The 23,488-nt window shown below is 40.9% G+C and overlaps 1 protein-coding gene across 3 annotated transcripts in view; it reads left to right on the top strand.

Moving 5' to 3' along the window:
* The first annotated feature begins 878 nt into the window (after positions 1-878).
* ppargc1b (peroxisome proliferator-activated receptor gamma, coactivator 1 beta) overlaps positions 879-23,488 on the top strand; it is a 135,835-nt gene continuing 113,225 nt past the window's right edge. For 2 of the 3 annotated variants that reach the window (XM_080201627.1, XM_080201630.1), the window contains exon 1: positions 879-1,029. In XM_080201627.1, coding sequence (XP_080057753.1) covers positions 952-1,029 — 78 coding nt within the window. In that variant the 5' untranslated portion in view covers positions 879-951. Of the gene's footprint in view, positions 1,030-3,715; positions 3,772-23,488 lie in introns of those variants that run through there. The other variant, XM_080201628.1, reaches the window with a different exon arrangement.

Below are 23,488 nucleotides of genomic sequence, written 5' to 3' on the forward strand. Positions count from 1 at the left end.
CCCTGCTCCCCCTCTCAAGCCCTTTCGAAAGTTTGCTCCCTTTTTATTAAATCATGAATTGATGTTTTAAATCAGCTACTGTATCGAGGCGAATAAAGGACTTAGCTCTTGCTTTCATCCACTGATGCGGAAAACAAACCTGACTGCTTTCCATAGAATCAGATTCCCTACAGTGCAGAACGAGGCCATTTGATCCATCGAGCCTGCACCAACAATAATCCCATCCAGGCCTGAAAGTTCACATATTTACCTTGCTGGTTCACCTGACATCAAGGGGCAATGCAGCATGGCCTGCACATCTCTGGAGTGCAGGAGGAAACTGGAGCACCCAGAGGAAACCCACGCAGACCCGGGGAGAATGTGCAAACTCCGCACCTGAGGCCAAAATTGAACCCGGGTCCTTGGTGGTATGAAGCAGCAGTGCTAACCATTGTGCCACTCATTTTGTCATTCAAGGTTGTACTTAATACTGTCACATCGGCTTGTTTATGTTCAGACCCAAGACCGAAGATGACAGTGATTTTGCTGACACTTTTCTGTAAGCTGCCCTGTTGATAGAGCTATGAGGACCCAACAGTGTTGGAAGAAAAGCTCTTTTGGGTTGAACATTTTTCTAGGGAAAAAATAAACTATCACACCTAGTTTTTTGGATGTCAGAGAAAACCAAACGTGCAACTAGAGCGGTTCATCCTTTTTTGAACCACGATAGCCAAAACAGATTCCAGCTTTTGACACAGAAAAGGCAACACACCGCACACAGAGTAGGTGCACTGACTGACACACTGCCACCATCTGGTATAGCGAGGACATATTCGCTTGCAGTACCGCTGGTCGGCCTGCAGAGTAGCAGAGAGCTCACTCTGCCGGCTCCAGGGGAGCAGGGCGACCGTCACTCACTCTCTCTCTCTCACACACACACACACACATATTATACACACACATCACGGGAAGATGGCGGATTGCACGCTCATGGACGAGGACTTCTCCTTATTCGTCTTCAACTACCTGACAGAAAGCGCAGAGTCTCAGGTAAGGGAGTCTGCCACGCTTTGCTTCCTCTCACCATAGCGAGCCGAGCTTGGGGTGACTGAATAGAGGAGGAGGAAGAGGAAATGCTTTCCCTTTGCAGTGGCTGCCCTGGCTCTCTCTCTGTCTCTCGCTGCAAAGTGCAGTGTGTGCTGGAGAGGCAGCGGGGAGGCACCGGCTTCACGTGCGGAGATCCCGTGCTCAGAACTCGGGCAGCAGCAAAGCGCCCGCTCGCGCCCCCGCTGCCTGATTACCTGGCTGGTTGCCGGGTTACAATTGTTGCCAGTCAAGAAGTGTCATTGCCCGGGGATCGCTCCATTCATTCATTCATTCATTCCGGACACGTGGGTATCGCAAGTTACAAATAAATCTCCTCTCAATCTATCTGTTTAAACCCCCCACCCTCTTTCTGTTCACTGATCGGCTGCAAAAAGGGGGAAATTGAACAACAAAACAATCAGCTCCTCTGCTCTGATGATCAGTGTTAGACCATACTATCAAAAGTCAAGTTCCTAGAGGTCTGGAGGGTAGGGGAGAGAAATTAAAATCTGCACCAGTTTCCTCTTCCACAATTCTTGTGCAACAGGGGAGAGAGAGCAGATGGGGGGACTCGGCGAGAAAAAGCGATGCCATAGCTTGCGTAACTCGGGCCATTACACAACATTGAATGTGCAGGAGGGTAGATGATAGCAGCAAACTCCGGCTGGGACCACTTCTAAGAATATGAGTGACATGTCGGAGCACTTTCGTTATTTCTTGCCCAAACTCGCGCCCTTCTCCTCACGAAGGCGCGTTTCACCCCCTCCAAAAACTGCTTCCTCGTACAGAAGCTGCTGACAAGCTGATCCTGAAATATACATGTAGTTAAAAACTTGGGCGTTTGTGATTTTTAAAATGCGATTTTTCAATTATACCGTTGCTGGGAAGAATCTTTTTCCCCCTTGTATTTGAGTCTGCAGTAAAATCATGACACCCCCACACCACTAGCCCAAAGACATTCCTGAGCAATGCTAATACTATTTAGCATGCTGTGTGAAAACTTGGGCACTTTCTTGTATGTGACTTTAAAAATGCCTTTTTCCCAAAAAATGTATATATTTTTGCTTGTATTTGAGCATACAGTGAATCATAGCCCCCCCCCCCCGACATTCCTGAGCGATGCTAATAGGTTTCAATATTATCTAATGTACATTGCGTAAAAGGCTGCGAGCACGGGTTATGAAAGAGTGTTTGATAATGTGTCACATGAGGACTTGCTGCACCGACCAGTGCTGACGTCTCTGGTCTCTACTACTGGGAAGCCGGAATGAACCCGATGGCACTGCAATTTCTGGCACCTCTCGCTGCGCATCTCTAGTACTGGCAGCACTTTAAAAAGAGCTTATTTTGCAGGGATTTGTGTGTGTTCTTTTTTCAAAAAAAAGACAACACCTCTTCTTTCCATCATGAGAAATATCCACTGTTGTCACAGTCTGCGATTGTGTCACACGATTGCACCTGACCATTAAAGGTCATTCATTTAAAATGGTCCGACCAACTTGTAAAAAAAAGCCACTTCTTTGGCTCCTCGCCAAAAACCAGGTCCAATGCGAAATGAAAGCGAGAAATTCCATTGCTTTTAATGCGTGTGTTTTTTTTGTTGTTACACATTGTAACTTTCTCCATATCTGGCCTCATATATTTACAATTTTAGCATAGGAAGTGCTAAAGCTCTTTAATGGATCACCTCGGTGTGACCCTTGACACTGCCATCTAGTGTTACTGAGCTATTTCTGGTTATAGTTGCATTCAGATTGTAACACCAGCTGAGGAAGCAATAACAGTACCTGTAGTCATTTCTTCCCTGCTTTTGAATGAATCTACCTTATATTAAGTTGATCTTTCTCCAGACCTTAGCTCTGACTGTAACACTACATTCTGCACTGTCTCCTTTCCTTCTCCCCTATGTACTCTATGTATGGTATGTTTTGTCTGTATAGTGTGCAAGAAACAATACTTTCACTGTATTCTAAAACATGTGACAACAAATCAAATAATTTCTATTTGAAATCTTCACGTTAATCATAGATTCCTACTGTGCAGGTGGAGGCCATTCAGTCCGTTGAGTCTGGGAGTCCCAGCCAGGCCCCATCCCCGTAACCCCATGCATTCACCTAGGCTAGTCCCCCTGACCGTAAGGGACAAATTGGCATGGCCAGTCCACCTGATCTTTAGGTGGAGGAAACCGGAGCACCCAGAGGAAACCCACGCAGACATGGGGAGAATGTGTAAACTCCACACAGATAGTAACCCCGGCAGGGAATTGAACTCGGTTCCTGGCACTGCGAGGCAGCAGTGCTAACCACTGTGCGACCCACAATGTTATGTACACACTGGTCCTGATATAGGCATAATAATAAAGCCGGGAGCAAGAATTCTGTGATCAGGAATAAGCAGGTACATCTTTAATCATTTTAAGGGGGAAAATCCTGAAAATTCCATCTAATGTATTGGATATTGAATAACCTGAAAAATATTGCTCTAATAAGTCAAATATTGCATTAGGTGAGGTCTTTTAATAAATTACACATCAAATAGTTTTCTCAAGATCTGTTGGATAAAATGTTAAAAAATGAACTTTAACCTGGGCATAAACACTGTAGACTTGTTGTCCTCCCTCTTGAGCAACTTGTTGTTTGTATATTCCCAGAAAAGTGTGTCAGAGATCTAGAAACATCTGATCACAGTACTAACATGAAAGCTCAGGTAAGAAGGCTGTATTCTTGCTGAAAATACCTTTTTTTTACATTGGCTGTCTAATTTCAAGCTAATGGAAGTTCCCAGAAATATCAGAAGTGGATGCAAAACTTGGCACAAGAGCAGATTCAGCCGAATCAATAAACTGCTTCACAAATCAGATAATGATGTTCGAACAGCTTGTGTGCAAGTTTTAACTTTTACCCCTTGACCTAGTTTGCTATTTTCCTACATAGGACTTAGAAGCAGGAGTAGGCCATTTGGCCCTTTGAATCTGCTCTGCCGTTCAACAAAATCATGGCTGATCTGGTTGTGGACTCAACTCCACTTTCCGTCTGCTCTCCATTACCCCAACTCTTTTGTCTATCGAAAAGCTGTTGAACTGGGCTGTGAATAAACTCAAGGACCCAACCTCCACTGCTCTCTGGAGAAGAGAATTCCACATCTTACTGACCCTCAGAGAAACTTTATCTTAATTCTAGTCCACCCCACCAGTGGAAACATCCTCCTGGTATCCACCCTAACACGTCCCTTCAAGATCTGATATGTTCCAATAAGATAATTTCTCATTCCTCTAAACTCCAGTGGGTATAGGCCCAACCTGTTCAACCCTTCTTCATGAGATAAGCCTCATCCCAGGTGAACCTTCTATGAACTAGTTCTAATGCAATTATATCCTTTTTCAAATAAGGAGATCAAAATTGTACACACTACACCAGATGTAGTCTTACCAAGGTCCCTGCAGCAGAGTAAAACTTCCTATTCTTGTATTCAATTCTCCTTGCAATAAGCAACAGCGTTCCATTTGCCTTCCTAAGGACTTGCTGTACCTGCATACTAGCTTTTTTTGATTTCATGTACATGTCTACAAGTTCCTCTTTATCCGGCTTGTTTGTTACTTCCTCAAAGAACTCTAATAAATTAAACATGTTTTCCCTTTCACAAAACCAAGTTGACTGCCTGATTTTAACCTCTTTAATAAGAGATTGAGCAATTTCCCCATGAATTTCATATGGGCACACCATCTAACAGATATTACTCCAAAAATTATAGATTGCATTCTGTGGCCTTTCATTCCTCAAAAAATAAGGCACCAAAGCACATCTTCACCTGCTATACTGTATTCACCTGCTGTCAACTCCTATGTGGAATGTTTGAACAGGAGCCTGGAACTGCAAAGAGGCTATCAGATTGCTCAGGAGGAATGGGGAAAAACATAGGCTGACCCTTACAACTGTCACAAGCAGTGATTACGGGAAGGCACCATAAGAATTCAATGATTAGCAACAGAACATGCCTACCATGCTACTGTGGGAGGTCAGAACAGCTTTATTTAGCAGCACAATCCCTTCAGATTCAGCCTTTGCTTACCAAGTGTTTTCCTTGGCGAATAAGACCTTTGGCTGTAGACTTTGGTATAGCTTAGGCATCTTGCAAAAAAGAAGCTGCAATCCCACTGCACTCCTAACTCCGAGCTCACACCACAATGAACGTGGATTATGTACATAGGACCGGTATCCACTTGAGTGCGGAAACCATGCCAAGAGCTGGAAATATACCAGGCAGTCTCTGTCTTTGTGACCCCTTCATGACATAAGGCACACTTAGTCTGAAATGATGGATAAGATTGCATTAATACCCTTTAGTGAATCATTAAGTGGGCAGTCACCCAATTTCATGGCAAGATAATATTACACATCCCACATTCTTGCTCTTGCACATCCTCACCTCCAGAAGTAGGCTAACTCTTCCTGCCATTCATTTAATTGAGCAGAGTTCGCTGAGCATAAATATCTAACACTGGTATATTCCCAATCAGCTAATACATGAAATAAATAACAACTAAATCTTTAACATTTTTGGATATAAATAGGAGCTATTAGATTCTAAGCTAGAAATTAGCAAAGAAAATTTATTTGAGGTGACCAAAGATGCAGTTAAAAACAGCAAATTTGAGGAACTTCAAAATGAAAAGAAATAGCAAGGTAGAAAGGTTTGGGAACAGAATACAGCATTGTGAATGCTTGGATATGAATGGAGGGGAGAATCTCCTGGAGTTTACTCAATGATGGATGCAAGCTAGAACATGGGGCTTCAAGGGGATTTTGAAGTACAACAGGATGAAACTTTGCAGGATTTGTAAACAAGGATGAGGATTTTGATTTCAGTGTGCCAGGAACAGGAAGCCAATGGATGTCACTGTCATGGTGAGTCGGTGAAAGTTGATAGGATGTTGCATTTGATAGTGGAGCTCTGAAGCACTCTTATTCAAATACAGACCTTTTTTTAAAATTCTGTACAGGTTTAGTTTATGCTCCAGGTGTATCAGAGAGCACCTACACAGCCACTACAGTACAAAGCAGATTCTCACAAGACCTTGTTTACCAGTCAACCCAGTATATATGACATAAGAACATAAGAAATAGGAGCAGGAGTAGGCCAACTAGCCCTTCGAGCCTGCCCCGCCATTCAATAAGATCATGGCTGATCTGTCGTGGCTCAGTTCCACATTCCCGCCCTCTCCCCATAACCCTTAATCCCCTGTCTTATCAAAAACCCTGTTGCATTGCAACCCACTGGCAACCAGTAGGCCTATCGCTTCATAAAATATAATGCAAAGATTTTCCTCATTGTTTGGCAAAGCAGGTGACCTCAAAGATTACGATATTGCTATTTAAAGCTGTATTAAATCGCACTGAAGCTAAAGGATTAATGATTAATGGGTGGCACTAGGTAGGTCCTACCTAAAAGTGACCTCTGATATCTTAGTAGTACAAATGGGAAATGCTAAGAAAGCTGATCAGCTAAAGTGCAAACCTGTATTGCAATGTACGCTGCTGTGGAGTTAAATTGCTTCGCCACAGTCAGCAAGTAGTCTGCTTGTCCTACTTACCATAAAAGCAGAAACTAGATCAGTTGTAAGCAACACCAGTAGGGGGCTTGGGTACCATAACACTATACAAGGCTATTAGATAATCTGGATCAAACAGTGACCATGAAGAATAATGTGTATGAAGAAGGAGATTGTTACCAATGCTTACTTAATTGCACTTTTTTATAAATCATGATGGGTAATTTCTGTAGCAGTGTCAAACTTTTAGAATCTTTTTAATTTTTATTCTTTTATGTTTTTGCCTAATTAAACCATCAGCTTTGTTTTCCTTTTCTCAATAGATGTATAACTTTTAAGGGTTTTTTTTTGTCCATGAGTGAATTCTAACCTAGTGGCAGGTTGTTTTTTTGATGTGATATCTGGCAGGAAAAGGCGAGAGATCTGCACCACAGACAAACAAAATAAATACACTTACTGCCACTTCTGTGGAATTCAGGTGAAATGGTCGAAGGACAAGATGAAAAAGAATTGATTTGTTTGTCCAATCCTTACATACCACCCTTCGCTATAGATGGCTTTAATTCAAAGTAGAGGATGAACATGTGATTATCTTTGACGTTCTGGTTATCTCTGTGGAAAGTTTAATAGTTCAGTCATGAAGTTAACCATTTGTTATCTCAACTTTGTGAAGTGTTATGCTGCTACATTCTAGCTTTTATATGTCTCTCATCTCACCCAAAATTCAACACGCTTCTCGGTATGCATATGATGGCCATGTTGCTAGATGATGGAAGTGCGCATAGACTAAGGATAATTTCTTTATTGGGATGACAGCTTGCATGTGAGACAATTGCATTTAACATGCTACAGTTGTGGAATATTTTCAGATTTTGGAATGCACCAACCTATTGTGGGTGTTTTCTGGGATAAATAATGATTTACATCTCATTTCTGCAACAACGTAGGTGTAGTAGGTAGTTCCATATTTTGTTCTTTCTTGGGATGTGAGCATTATTGGCAAAGCCAGCATCTGTTGCTTACCTCTAATCGCTCTTGAGAAGGTGGTAGGAAACCACTTTTTTGAATTGCTGCAGTCCATCTCACGGGATCCAGGGTGAGGTATCTAAATGGATACAAAATTGGCTTCTTGATAGAAGCCAGAGGGTGGTTGTAGGGAGTTGTTTTTCAAACTGGAGGCCTGTGACTAGTGGTATACTGCAGGGATCAGTGCTGGGCCCACTGTTATTTGTCATTTATATTAATGTTTGGATGAGAATATAGGGGATGTGGTTAGTAGGTTTGCAAATGACACCAAGATTGGTGGCATAGTGGACAGTGAAGAAAGTTACCTCCAATTGTAACGGGATCTTGATCAATTGGACCAGTGGGCTGATGAATGGTAGATGGAGTTTAATTGGACAAAAATGCGAGATGATGCATTTTGGTAGATTGAACCAGGGCAGGACTCACTCAGTTAATGGTGAGAGCATTGGGGAGAGTTACAGAACAAAGAGATATTGGGGTACATGTTCATATCTCCTTGAAAATGGAGTCACAGGTGGACAGAGTGGAGAAGGAGGCATTTGGCAAGCTTGGCTTCATCGGTCAAAACATTGAATACACGAGTTAGGACGTCTTGTTAAAGTTGTACAAGACATTGGTAAGGCCACACTTGGAATACTGTGTGCAATTCTGGTCACCCTATTATAGAAGGGATATTATTAAACTAGAAAGAGGGCAGAAAAGATGTACAAAGAACAAAGAACAACCCAGCGCGGGAAACAGGCCCTTCGGCCCAACGAGCCTGCGCCGCTGCACCACCCTACACCTATTCTACCCTGCGTGTCTACGAATGGAACCCCTAACTTAGCCAGATTCAGGGGAGAATAGTGTCAATTTGGTAAACCAATCAGCCTAAGAGCACATCTTTGGGGTGTGGGAGGAAACCGGAGCGCCCGGAGGAAACCCACGCAACCACAGGGAGAATGCACAAACTCCCACAGACACAGGCCCAAATCCACGTATCTGCACAGCCAGCAGTGCTAGTCACCGAGCTGCACTAGGATGCTACCGGGACTTGATGGATTGAGTTATAAAGAGAGGCTGAATAGATTGTGACTTTTTTCTCTGGAACGCAGGAGGCTGAGGGGTGACCTTATAGATGTCTATAAAATAATGAGGGGAATAGACAAGGTAGATAGTCAATATCTTTTTCCAAGGGTAGGGGAGTCTAAAACTAGAGGGCATAGGTTTAAGGTGAGAGGGGAGAGATACAAAAGTGTCCAAAGGGGCAATTTTTTCACACAGAGGGTGGTGAGTATCTGGAACAAGCTGGCAGAGGTAGTAATAGAGGTGGGTACAATTTTATCTTTTAAAAAGCATTTAGGTAGTTACATGCGTAAGATGGGTATAGAAGAATATGAGCCAAATGTGGGCAATTGGGATTAGCTTAGGGGTTTTAATAAAAAAGGATAGCATGGACAAGTTGGGCTGAAGGGTCTGTTTCCATGTATAAACCTCTATGACTCTATGATCTGGTGTAGGTACACCTGCTGTTAGGAAGGGATTTCCAGGACTTTATCACTGTTCTTTCACTATTGCTATGTTATAGTTCCAAGTCAGCATCATGTGTGGCTTGGAGTGGAACCTGCAGGATGTGGTATTCTCATGTGTCTGCTGCCTTTATCTTCTTAGGTGGTAGAGATTGTGGATTTGGATGGTGTTGTCAAAGGAGCCTTGGAGAGTTACTGCAGTACACCTTGTTAGTGTGCACGCTGCTGCCAACGTGCATCAGTGGTGGAGGGAGTGAATCTTTAAGATGGGGGATGGGGTGCCAATCAACAAGGCTTTTTCCTGGATGATGTTAATCATCTTGAAATGCTGTTAGAACAGCACCCATTCAGGCAAGTGGAGTGTATTTCATCACACCTCCTAATATGTGCCTTGTAGAAGGTGGACAGACTTTGGGGAGTCAGGAGATGAGCTTGTTCATGATGTAAGGGACTTCATTATGATCTGTGGGCCTTGTTGTGATCAAAGAGTTTGATGCAAGATTGCCAAGGCTGCTCATATGATTGTTGGTGCTTGGCGAAGTTTTTTAAGCTGTAGCACCTTGTCCACGTTGGATGTTGTGTGAATTACTTACTGTGGAATTTCCAGCCTCAGTATTTACGTAGCTAAGCCAGTTCAATTTCTGATCAATGGTAAACCCTTGGATGGTGGGGGAGTTCAGCAATGGTAATGCTATTGAACTTCAAAGGAAGATGGTTAGATTCTTGGTGGGGCGGTCATTGCCTGCTATGTGGTGCGGTCATTACTTGATTGTGTTGGCTCAAACTGTGATCTGAGACATTTCTTCCTTGCTAAGATAACAGTAATAGTTGGTTTGAAAATGTTTGGTCGTTTCGAGAGCTACTGATCCATAAGCTCATTTTGTATTAAGATGTGGCTATTCCAACATCTGATTGAATGAGTCAGATTTAAAAATGCTGCCATTCTGCTTTGGGATTTTGATCTGTTTCTTATTCCTTATTTCAAAATAGTTTTGAAACTTTCTACTTGAAGGCAGTTCTTGGGTACATGAAAATTACCGTATGCTCACACATCTGCCAATGCGAAAAAAATGATAGGATGATGAATTTAAGTTTGCATCACAACAGCAAAACAACAACTTATAATATCTTTTGTATGTCAAATGTTCCTAGGCATTTGCAGGAGAATTTCCAAACACAATTCGAGCCTCAAATGGAGATAATGGGACATGGCCAGTGAGGTAGGCCAAAAGAAGAGAGCAAAACGTTTTCTTGAAGGAATGCCAGAGCTTAGAACTCTTGCAGCTTAAGGATACCCATCATCAGTGAAGCAATTAAACTTGGGGATCTTCGAAAGATGAGATGGGAAGTGGGTTATTCTTGAGGGGTTAGAGCAGGAGGATATTTGAGATCAGGGGGACAAGGCCATGGAGAGATTTGAAAGCAAGGATGGGATTTCTAAGATCAAGGTATTGCTTAGCTGGGAGTCAGTGTAGACTCCCAGCTAAGAGACCAGGGGTGACGAGTGAATGGGACTTGGTCTGGGCATACCGTAGGATTGCAAAAATACGTCTGCATTCACATTCATTTTGAACACACTCAGTTGTGCTATGCAATGGATTATAAGTAGGATATTCAGGTTGGGAAATGCAGTTTGAAATCATCGTGGAGGAATTACTACATCAATACGCTGATGGACAGTTGGGTTTCAAAGGTCAGAGAGATCGTTGAATCCATAATGAATTCTCAAATGTTCCTGAAACAATTTAGAGTAATGCATAATGTATCAGATAACATACTGCTTTACTCAATCAGAGAAACAAAAGTTAGCATTGTTGCAGTGAATGCCAAGAAACTTGAGTGACCACTTGCACAAGCATTCTAAGCCTACAATGTAAAAGCCATTTTCTATGTACATCACATGAAAGGAAATTGTATTGAAAATAGTTGTGCCTCTATATTCTAGATGATCTGACTGTAAAGAAGGTTGAAAATATTTTGGAAACAACCATGCAAGATAGAGCCTGGGGGAAGAGGGAGTTTGACAGCCGGGTTGATGGAGAATGTAGAATCCCTACAGTGCAGAAAGAGATCATTTAGCCCATCGAGCTTGCACCAACAACAATTCTACCCAGGCCCTATCCCTGTAACTCCATATATTTACCTTGGTAGCCCCCCTCCCCGCTGACAGTAAGGGGCAAGTTAGCATGGCCAATGAACCTATCCAGCACATCCTTGGGGTGTAGGAGAAAACTGGAGCACCCAGAGAAAAACCCACACAGATGGGGAAAATGTACAAAATTAGTGTAGGGATTTCTTGACATTAGCACAGGAATTTCCTGAGGCATAGGCATCCGATCATCGCAAAATTGACAATTTTACTCTGAGGGCCTGAGGATGGTTATAGGGAGGGAGTGGAAAATCACTTTAGTTTTTGAGCACAATTTCTAAATCTAATGAATTTTGAGACACAATTGGTCTCGGCTTCTCCTGCCGAGCTCTACTTATGAACGTGGTAAAGTGATGGACAGGAAAAGACCCACTGGCCCATCCATCTGCCCACACAGTTGCATCATAACACGTACACTTTTCAACCCACCCAGCTCCATGTGTTCTTTAGGTAGCGGCAAAGAAAGAACCATATAAGCATGGCTAATTGGTGGAAGAAAAACCTGAAAATTTGATTCCACTCCATTAGGCAATTAAGAGCGAGTCCAGGAGATCACATTAGCCCTGACTTAATTATAAGAGTCACAAAAATGTTTTGGGGGTGCCAATTAGCTCAGTTGGCAACATGGTTAGCGTGTGGTTCGGAATAATAGTAACAGTCTGACTTTGACTCCTCTTGTGACTGGAGTAGATTTGAGCCTTGTTTCTGCAGCTTGTAGTAAAATAACCTGTGGTCCAATGACCCTTGTACAATTGAAGCTGCTACCTGAAAAAGGAGAGGGGTATTTTAACCAATACAGGTATTGAATTATAAAAATGACGTAATATGTATCTGCTGCTTTGGAAATGGCAATATAATTCCTAAAGTTAAGTTAAAGTTTACTTATTATCACAAGTAAGGCTTACATTAATACTGCAATGAAGTTATTGTGAAATTTCCTTAGTCATCACACTCTGGCGTCTGTTCACATCAATGCATCTAATCAGCACATCTTTCAGACTATAGGAAGAAACTGGAATACCCAGAGAAAACCCTCGCTGACATGGGGAGAACATGCAAACTTCATACAGACAGTGACCCAAGCCAAGAATCGAATGCGGGTCCGTGGCATTGTGAAGCAGCAGTGCTAACCACTGTACAACTGTGCTACTCAATTCTGCTTGTACAAGCAGTTTTCAGAAGTAGTGTGAGCCTATCTTTTCTTCCTCAAATGCTCTGCTGATGTTTTACTGCAACAAGAATTTGAAAAGGATTAAAAGAGAGAAACACACAATTTCTTACAAAAGGGATAATAATAGTGTGTAGTACTTAATGAATATTATGTGTAAGAGCAGATCCCTGTTTCCCTATATTACCCAGTTTCAGTCGATTTGGAGATTGAGACAGTTCTGTTTAGTTTGTTTCTGGTATTCAGTACAGTGGATGTATTGTGGTATGAGCATGTGACTGACAACTCCTTTAGCTGGAAGTCTGATTGCATAAGCTGTGTTGCATAAGTGTTCTGTGTGCAGTTTGATCATGCGCCATACTAGTCTGGAGACCACGCTGATTCCATATATGTTCTGGCAGGCTGAGGAATTCTAGATATCTTCAAAAAATTCTTTCCACAGTTCTTATCTCCATGTTTGGTTGTTCTTCTCATCGTGCCTTTGCATCCAGACTTGACTATTCAAGTGCACTTCTGGCTGGCCTCCCACTTTCTCCCCTCCATAAAATTAAGGTAACCTAAAACTCTGCTGACCATGTCCTAACTCACAGCGAGTTTGCCCATCACCTCTCTATCCGCTGCCATAAATTGGTTTCCAGTTACATAATGCATCAATTATAAAAGGTTTGTTCCTGTTTTCAGATTCCCCCATGGCTTTGCCCTCCCCTATCTCTATAATTTTTCACAAACCTACAGCCCTCTGGGATATAAGCACTTCTCCAAGTCTGGTCTCTTAAGCATCTCCTGATTTGAATTGCTCCACCATTGCCGATTCATTTGCCAAGGCCCTGCACCCTGGAATTCTGAAACCACCAGCCTGAGCTCTTCACCTCATCCTCGCTTTCCTCTTTAAGATGCTCTTTACGGCCCACCTCTCTTACCCAGTTTTTGGCCAGTTGCCTACGGATGTCCTTGTGGGGCTCAGTGTCAAATACTTGTTCACAACCCTCCTGTGAAATGCATTTGGATATTTGGCTGCATTCATGATGCTGTTTAGAACAAGTTGTTGTTGTTCCTAGTCTCTTTTATACTGAAAATCCATTTCTATTTAACTGCACCTTTGTTAAATTTTTAAAACAACGTTTTCCACAAACTTCTTTAATAGCATGAAGCTAAGAACATGGTGCAACAAAATGCAATGGAAGTGACTTGCTAGTTCTGTGTTTAAAAATAATGATTTGAAGTTTCTGGGTCCCTGGCAGTGCTGCAATGTAGCTGGTCTTACTTTCTTTGAACTCCCTGTAGGATAGCGCCTCCCATGCTCTGTACCTCTGCCAAATAGGCCAGTTATGAGCAGGAAATCAGAGTGAAGGAATATTTGACCCTAATCATTCAGCAATGTACTATAGAACAAGATTGCCATATTTCATATTGTGCCCTTGATACCATTTCTTATTGAATATTTCAAATAAAACCAGGCCTTCAGCAATAATTTTGGAATCTGTTAATGCGTATCTAAAAAAAAGATGCGCACCTAGAAAAGAATGGTTTGATCGCGCAGACGCAGCATGGATTCGTTAAGGGGAAGTCGTGTTTGATGAACTTATTGGATTTCTATAAGGATGTGCGGTAGACAGAGGGGAACTGGTGGATGTGGTGTTTTTAGATTTCCAAAAGGCGTTTGATAAGGCACCTCACAAAATGTTGTAACAGAAGGTTAGGGTGCATGGAGTTGGGGGTAAGGTGTTAGCATGGATAGAGGATTGGCTGTCTAATAGGAAGCAAAGAGTTGGTAACAATGGGTACTATTCTGGTTGGCAGTCGGTGACTAGTAGAATGCCGCAGGGATTGGTGCTGGGGCCTCAACTGTTTGCCATTTATATAGATGATCTGGAGGAGGGGGCTGAGTGCAGGGTGACAAAATTTGCTGATGACACGAAGATGAGTGGAAAAGCAAATTGTGTGGACGGTGTGGAAAGTCTGCAGAGAGATCTGGATAGGCTGAGCGAGTGGACAAGGACCTGACAGATGGAGTATAATGTTAGCAAGTGTGAGGTTATCCACTTTGGCAGAAATAATAGTAGGAGGGATTATTATTTAAAAGGTGAAAAGCTGCAGCATGCTATGGTGCAGAGGGACCTGGGGGTCCTTGTGCATGAGTCGCAAAAACCCAGTGCAGCAGGTGATCAAGAAGGTGAATGGAATGTTGGCCTTTATAGCGAGGGAGATCGAATATGAAAGTAGGGAGGTCTTGCTGCAACTGTACAGGGTACTGGTGAGGCCGCAGTTGGAGTACTGTATGCAGTTTTGGTCCCCGCACTTGTGGAAAGATATATTGGCCTTGGAGGGAGTGCAGAGGAGGTTCACTAGGCTGATACCGGGGATGAGGGGGTTGGCCTATGAAGAGAGACTAAATAGACTGGGTCTGTACTCGTTGGAGCTTAGAAGGCTGAGGGGGGATCTTATTAGAGACGTATAAGATAATGAAGGGGATGGATAGGATAGAGGTAGAGAGATTCTTTCCGCTTAGAAAGAGTAGCAGGACTAGAGGACACAGCCTCAAGATAATGGGGGGGGGGGGGGTGCAGTTTAGATCAGAGTTGAGGAGGAACTTCTTCACTCAAAGGGTGGTGAATCTCTGGAATTCTCTGCCCATTGAAGTGGTGGAGGCTACCTCGCTAAATATATTTAAGTCACGGGTAGATAGGTTTCTGATAGACAGGGGAATTAAGGGTTATGGGGAGAAAGCAGGAAAGTGGAACTGATCCACTTCAGATCAGCCGTGATCTTATTGAATGGCGGGGCAGGCTTGAAGGGCTAGATGGCCTACTCCTGCTCCTATTTCTTAAAACTGTGTGCTGGATTCCATGTTCATTGTCATTTCAGCACAGCTTCTTCAAAATCCTTTCTTTACATGAATTTTTTAAAAAGTGCTGCTTCAGAGGCAGCATGGTGGCACAGTGATTAGCACTGCTGCCTCAGAGCGCTAGGAACTCAGGTACAGTTCCGGCTTGGGTCACTGTCTGTGGAGTTGGCATGTTCTCCCCTTGTCTGCTTGGATTTCCTCCAGGTGCTTTGGTTTCCTTCCAGACTCCAAAGATGTGTGGGTTAGATTGATTGGCCATGCTAAATTACCCCTTAGCATCAGGGGGTTCAGCTGGGTAAATTTGCAGGGTTAAGTGGATAGGGCCTGGGCTGGATTGTTGTCGGTGCAGGCTCGATGGACTGAGTGGCCCCCATCTGCACTGTGATTATTCTATGATTATTTCAAAGCCTTAAGCTTGCTGATCAAGAATGCATGCTCCATATTGTTCAATGTATGCATAATTATAACAGCACTAATGTGCTGTGTAAGTAGTGCTATGATACATAGATGTTGCAGTCAAAATTTTATCCATTAATATGAAATTCTATACTATCAGTAAGTTGCGAGAACAGATGATAGTGGAACCCACCTTCATAGGATGAATTAACAATGAACATGGACCTATATTGTTACCAACCTGAGAACAAAAGGAAAAATAAATTGTGAGTTTGAGTGCATTTGATTTCATTTGTATGCCAATAATGTCTACTCTTGAAAGTAATTTATTATATTTAAATTAGTTTTGGGATGCCCGTAAGACATAATGTGGTGCTATACAAATGCATATTCCTTCATTTTATTCTTAAGATTACTTTCTGATGAAAGGTTAGCTGCCAGCACAAATGTTTTATTGTATCAGGGGTTATAATTATCAGATTTGCATTAACAGAACATTACGTAGTCACATAGTTAATATAAGGTAAGCTTTCACTGTACTATTCATATTGTGAAAATCTGTTGTGTTATTTTTTCCATGAAGTAATATTTATTCCCTACAAAATTACCTACCACATGGTGGATGAGTTACAATATCAGCATGAACAATGACTACTTTTGTTCCTGGTGCTTCAGCTAAATGTCTGGTAAATGTTTTGACTTGCCATCTTCCCTGGAGATAGGTTCTTCCTCACAATGTATTTAGCAATATCCTTTTAATGTTTTCACTTTACTTTTATTCTTTCCCGAAGGGGTCTAATCATCAATGGATGGTATAAGGGCTTGCTACTAGTCACTGTAACTTCCTCAAACCCCACAACTTTTCGAACTCTGCTCTTCAAATTCCAGCCTCTTACACATCCACCATTGGTCACCAAGCCTTCAGCTGTTCAGCCACCAGGCTCTGCAATTAACTTCCCTGTCTCTCTATTTTCCTTTTCTCCCTTTTAAGACCCTCCTTAAAACATCTTTCATCACTTGTCCTAATATCCTCCTATGTGGCTCGATGCCAAACCCTGCTTGATAATGCTCCTATGAAGTGCTTTGGATGTTTTAATTCTGCTTAAGATGCTATATAGACATAAGTTGTTGTTGCTCCACCACTGACCATTTTCTGCTCTGAAGATGCCGTATTGATTGTGCAATTTGACTTTGGGATCGCAACTAAAACTAATCTTGTCCTTATTTGAAGTTATCAAAACTAATAGGAAGGGCTTTTATACAACAACCAGAAGTGGGAACCCTGAATCTTTCATACCTGACCCAGAGTACTGAGGAAAGTCGTACTGATGAAATGACCTAATTTAGTGTAGATGGGAGCTAAATCTGGGTTTCTCTTTCTACTACTCAGCACCAAACAATAATGTATTTACATGTAGCCATTAGAGGAATTATCTTAATTTTAAGTGCTTATATTATAGAAAATATTATAGATAAAAGCTCTTCATGCTCCTCTTCTAGATTAGCACAATTTAAATTTATATATGTTTGTAAATGTCACTTATTGTGTGCTGAAGGGAAAGCTGCCAGTGTTATGGAATGGAACACTCCTTATTTCTAAAGTCAGTATCAAGCACTCCCAGGTCAGACAGAGCGCAGCCAATTGATTTTGTTAATTGATGGAATGCGGGCATTCCTGGCAATAGCTACATTTATTGCCCATGTCTGTACAACCGAGTGACTTGCCAAGTCATCCAGGGGGAAGTTAAGAATCAAACACACATGCTGTCAGCCTGGAATCACATAGAAACCAAACTAAGTAAGTTCAGTAGATTTTCTTTCCTAAAAGTCATTAATAAATCAGATAGTTTTAATGCCGACGTGATCGTTTCATAGTCAGCGTTACTTATGTTTTTGATTTCAGGTTTATTTAGTGAATTCAACTTTAATGTCCTAGTTGTCATGGTGGGATTTAAACTCGTGCCTCTGGATTGTTGGTCCAGTAAGATAACCATTCTGTTACCATAATTCAAAACAAAGCTTCCAACCTCAAAAACGCACCTGCTGGTGTGGTATTTTTGCATTGCCCTCAACTGTCCTTTGGGCTGTCTGAGTGACATTATTACTAAAAGTCAAGTTAATGATGATTTGTCACTAGATGATGCCAACTGGTGACTTGATTCAGATTACCTAAACCTATTACATATTTGATTCTCTACTGCCAACAGTCAGAGAAACATTATCTTGTTATTCTGTGCAGGCATCTAACCTACTTGACTATCGTTTTTTTTTCAGCAAAAATGGGTCAGCATTTCAGGTAATAATCCCACAACTACCTATTAAAACTTTCACATTCTCTTTCTGTTTGATGTTTTCATTTTTTTTCCCACCTCCATTTGTCATGTATGAAAACCTGTCATGATGCTGCTTCTAAACCTACCGCAGATAACATTTATGAACTAACAATTGTATGTTGGTCATTTTGGTGGTGATAAATTTTCTCCTCATGTCTGGGAAAATGTCTTAAATTTACTCTGTGGCCCTTTCAGTCATTATGGGAGGTGGATTTCCTGCCCCCATTTTTCTCGGCAGTAGGAGGCAGCATACTGTTGGATGGTGGCAGGATCTTCTGGGCCCATCGTTATCAATGGGAATTCCCATTAAAGGCACCCCACGCTGCCAGGAAGCCCATGGCGGGACCAAAGAATCCTGCCGGCATGAATGGTCAGAGAATTCTGGCTTTTGTCAGGAACTTGCTACAAAGGAGGAAATGGACATATACCTCCATTAAACCCATAATTATGAGCTCCAAGTAATTTGATAGGCCCTTTTTATGTGTTAGGTAAACCACTTAAGCCTGTTTCACCATTCAGTTGGATCACAATGATCTGTGCCTTAATGCCATTTTCTCATCTTTGATCCATATCCCTAGACATCTTCAGCAAATAAAAATCTTGTGAATCTCAGTCTTAACATTTTACAATGACCCAGCAACGACAGCCTTTTGGAGAATGAAATTCACATTTCCGTTATTTTTTATGTTTTGAAAAAGAAGTGCTTCTTGATTTCACTCTTGAATGGCCTATCACTAATTTTAAGTTAAGTTCTTTCAACATCGTTTGCTGAAAGCAGACTCTGACAAGATTGTGTCATTCAGACACTTCCATCCTTTCAATGTTGACGGTAATTGATGCTTTAAAATTTGTGCATTTTATGTTTCTGAAGGAGATATAGTGACCTGATATATTTGCAAACCAAGAATGTTGTAATGCTGTATTAACAGCCGATGATGGAATATTGCTAAATTTTAGTTACTCGTGTAGGCGGCAGAATATCCGCCATCAAGATCTATACAAATGTCTTAAACATTGAAGGACTTGTTCAAGATTGGCATTTGCATTAGCTTGCTTCTGATTTTCTTTAAACAAAAAGTATAATTTAATATATGTACAAAACATATAGATGGTGGCATAGTGGTAATATCACGAGACTAGTAATCTAGAGGCCAAGTTTAATGCTCTGAGGACATGAGTCCAAATCTCACAAAGGTAGAATTTGAATTCAATCAATAAATCTGGAATTACAAAGCTCGCCTCAGTAATGGTGACCATGAAGCTAACATTGATTATTATAAAGAAACATCTGATTCACTAATGTTCTAATTTAGGGAAAGAAATCTGCCTTCCTAAGTGTGATTCCAAATTAAACGCACAAGCTTTCGGGTTAGTCCCTTCATCAGGTGAATGAAGGGACTAACCCGAAAGCTTGTGCGTTTACTATCAAATAAATCGGTTGGACTAAAACCTGGTGTTGTCAGACTTTTTACTGTGTTTACCCCAGTCCAACGCCGGCACATCTGCATCATGATTCCAGATTCACAGCAATGTGGTTGACTCTTAACTGCCCTCTGAAATGTTCAGTTCAAAGGCTATTAGGGACGGTAACAAATGCTTTCTCTGCCAGGAATGCCCACATCCCGTGAAAGAATACAAAAAAACTGAAAGATTTAGTTTGGAGGAGGAGGAGGAGCGAAAGAGAAGGGCCGGAATGTTATGGACATTCATTCTGGCAGGACTTTCCCATCCTGCTGCAGTGAACGGAAATTTGGTTGGGTGCCAAATTCTCCGACTTTGCTACATCAGGGATATGGCATGAATGGCTGCTAGGATCGTGCCCAAGTTGTTTCTCCTATCCAATATTCTTGGGTGTAAGGCATTGAATGATTTCTGCAAATGGTTTTATTTGAGTAAGATCTTTTTTCATGGGAACTTTTAATCTGGGAGGAGGTTGTGCTGTACATATATTAACTGTATTATAATGGGATATAAATGGGTTATATGCATCTATTTGGGGAGGAAAACTTATGGAAACCATTCACGGTTTATCAGTGATTACCAGATGTTGTAATTTGCCAGCGATTTAATCAGTAAAATATTTTCATGCAGTACTATGGATTGAAAGCATTTTCACATTATGTTTAGCTAACTGCAGCATTTTTATAAACGTTAGATGATTCTATTTAATAACATTGCAATATTTGATCTGTTTATGTTTCTTTATATTTTATAATTTTTCCTTACAAATTTCACATTTTTAGACCCATATGAAATTGACGTAGCCATCAAATAAAATGCAGGTTATGCATAAACTAGATTTAATTGTTTTAACAAGCTGTAATTGTTTTATTTGACAATACTGGGCGCTCCTGTAAGAGTATTTGCACAATTAAAAAAAGAAATCGAGATTATTATTAGGGATGGCCCTGTAATCCATTCTAATGTTAAATAAAATAAACATGAGGTGCAGAAGGAAAGCCTTTTTCAGAGTTTGACAGAATTGGTTCACTAACGCCATATCGTAAATTGCACTATTAGTGAAAGTCTCACTCAGCTATGTGCTGGAAAGCTAATCTTGAGAAATGGTAACACCTGGTTATTGTTTAATTCTTAAATCAAATTTTTTATGTCCTAAGTTCTGTTTTGCCATCACATTAATGGAGCTTTTAGCTTACGGCTTATCCCTGAGCTAAATTGCCTACAGCTTGCTGTGCTTTTGACCTAAGATGGTGTCTTTTCCCACTGCTTTGGATTTATACTTCAGCGGCTGAGGATTTGTTTTCTTTGAAACCAGGATAGTTAAAGAGATTCCAGTGGTGCACAACAGCAGCATTATCTGAGCAGAAAGACCTTCAGGCATTGCCAAATATATCTGATCCAATGAGTTAATTTGATTATGATTCAGACCTTTTTTCTATTGAAGTTAGAATGCATTAGTAAGAATTGTAATATACACTAGAGATATTTTAGCAAAATGTTTGATCATAAATAGTGCCATACATCAGCAGTTTGGACAAAGCAAGATCTCTAAAACAGCAAATGAAGGAATAAAAAGATTATTTCCTCTTGGGGTGTATTTGAAGGAATGGTACTGACCAAGGCACCGGGAGCACTTTCGACTCTTCAGGTACTTCCATGAGATCTTTTATGTGTACTTAAGCAGGCAGAAAAGGCCACATCTTACTATTTTATAGATGGTACCTCTGAGATTGCAACCCTTTTTCATTACTGCATTGAAATGCCAACCAAGTTTTTGTTGCAGTCTTCTTGCTCGGAGGCAACAGCACTACCAACTGAGACAAGGTCTCAGCCAGAAGGAATGCAAAAATAATCTGACAATCAGTGATTTAAAAGCTGAAAAGAGCTATCCTTAGTGTTAGAATCATGTTTACTTTATGTCTGTTTAGAATAACAATTACTTTTACTGAACTGATCAGTGACGAACAGTGAGTTTTTTTGTGTGCGACAATAACACTTATTGTCTGTTACCTTAATATTATGAGGAGTGCTGGCTTGCAGTTGAATTATGTTCAGAGGAGACCTGCACCAAAATTATTCCATCTGTGCACATTAGGTGCATTCAGATTATCGCGTGATTGTCCTCGATTAAAATGCCAGTTAATCATCAAATGGGACATAATTAATAAAGCAAATCCAAAGCTTCAGAAATCTCACGCTTCATTGTTTATGAAATAGTTTAAGTTTATTTATTAATGTCACAAGTAGCCTTGCATTAACATTGCAATGAAGTTACTGTGAAAACCCCCTAGTCACCACACTCCCGCACCTAATCATGTACTCTGAGGGAGAATTTAGCTTGGACAATACATCTAACCAGCAAGCCTTTCAGACTGTGGGAGGAAACTCACACAAATGCAAGGAAAACATGCAGACTCTGCATTGACAGTGACCGAAGCCGGGATCCCAGGCGCTGTGAGGTAGCAATGCTAACCACTGTGTCATCCACTGCTTCTAAAAAGTGTAAGAAAGCATTACAAAGTAAATATAACTGCCTTGTAGTGATGTGTTGGTGGAATAAACTTAATATTTGACATGAATTTAATATCTTATTGAAAGATTTTAAAGCAGAGGAAATTATGCATTCCAAATAGCAGTAGTGGACACCAGTTCACTATTTCAAAAGTTAGGTGACTGATTCTAAGAGTTCCACTGTTGAGATTATCAAGAATATTTTGCAAACCATAAGCAAATGTTTAGATATATTTTGAAATAATTATTGATTGGAACTGAAGGCCCTTCTTTCAACCTGGCAATCTGCAATCGTGTGAGTTTATAACATTTCACGTTTGATCAAAACTCCCAGTTGCTTAACAGGTGAACGTGGTGTGGATGCCAACACATTGTGTAGCATCTAAATTCATATTTTGTGTCAATTAATTTTTATTTACATTCCAAAAGAAAATTTTTTAAAAAATTTAATGAGTGGGTAAAACAATGAATTAACTCTGGTGATGCAGATTACAGAATTTGTGTTTGTGAATCCCGTTTTTATTACCACAGAAGATAATTCCTTTTACATCATGGAGAAAGATGATAAACTGTACTGACGTCAGGTATTTATAATTTGCCCGGAGCAGAAGACCTAGAATAATAATAACAAGCCACCCAAATTAATAGCCGCTCTACCAAGCTACCTCAAGTTGTCCCTTTCATTCAAAAGCTGTAAAAGGATTAAAAATAGCCAAGAAGTAGGTCAAGAGATCTTCTTTTCCAGCCATCCTTCTCTCCTCCATGTTCACAAAAACAGGAGTGCCCAAAAGTCTTGCAAAAACACCAAATGCACAGGGACACTACATAATGTGATGGAAGGGAGTAATTAAGGCAGCTGTCGGCAGCCTTGTCAGTCTGAGGCATCGCATTGGTCTGCAACTAACCACTCTGTCACTGTGCTATTATTCTCTGTGCAGCACTGAGATGTGATCAGAGTCAGAGCGCCTTGGAATCTTCTAATAATCGGCACAGTGGGAATGTAAGAGCAGCCCTGTCACTGGATGGTCCTGTACATGATTCTTGTAACATTATTTCCTTACCAATATCTACATAAAAATAGATCTAATTATTCAAAATAATCTAGGCCAATTATGAACGTCATTACATTCAAATTAAAAAAAATGAAATTTAAAAATAGTCAAGTTAAATAAAATGTTTTCTTTCAATAGTTACTTGGCATTGTCTCCTCCTCTCTCATAAAAGTCTTTATTATTTTGAGTATAGTTTACAACTTGAAATGCTGTGTGTAATCATTGACTTGGATGGCAGTATATTTTCACTTTCTGAAGTTTACAAATGTGTAATGTGTATTCCTCATGTTGTACATGTGGAAAGAGTGCAATTTTGGCAAAGTTCACATTTGTTCTCATCTCTCAAGCATTCATCTTGTGAATTACCATTTGAGCTTTTCATCTATACCTAAGTTGACGTGTGATCTGGTTCAGGGCCATTTGAAT

Source organism: Carcharhinus amblyrhynchos, chromosome 13, assembly GCF_965287045.1.
Source record: "Carcharhinus amblyrhynchos chromosome 13, sCarAmb.v2.hapA, whole genome shotgun sequence".
Classification (NCBI taxonomy): Eukaryota; Metazoa; Chordata; class Chondrichthyes; order Carcharhiniformes; family Carcharhinidae; genus Carcharhinus; species Carcharhinus amblyrhynchos.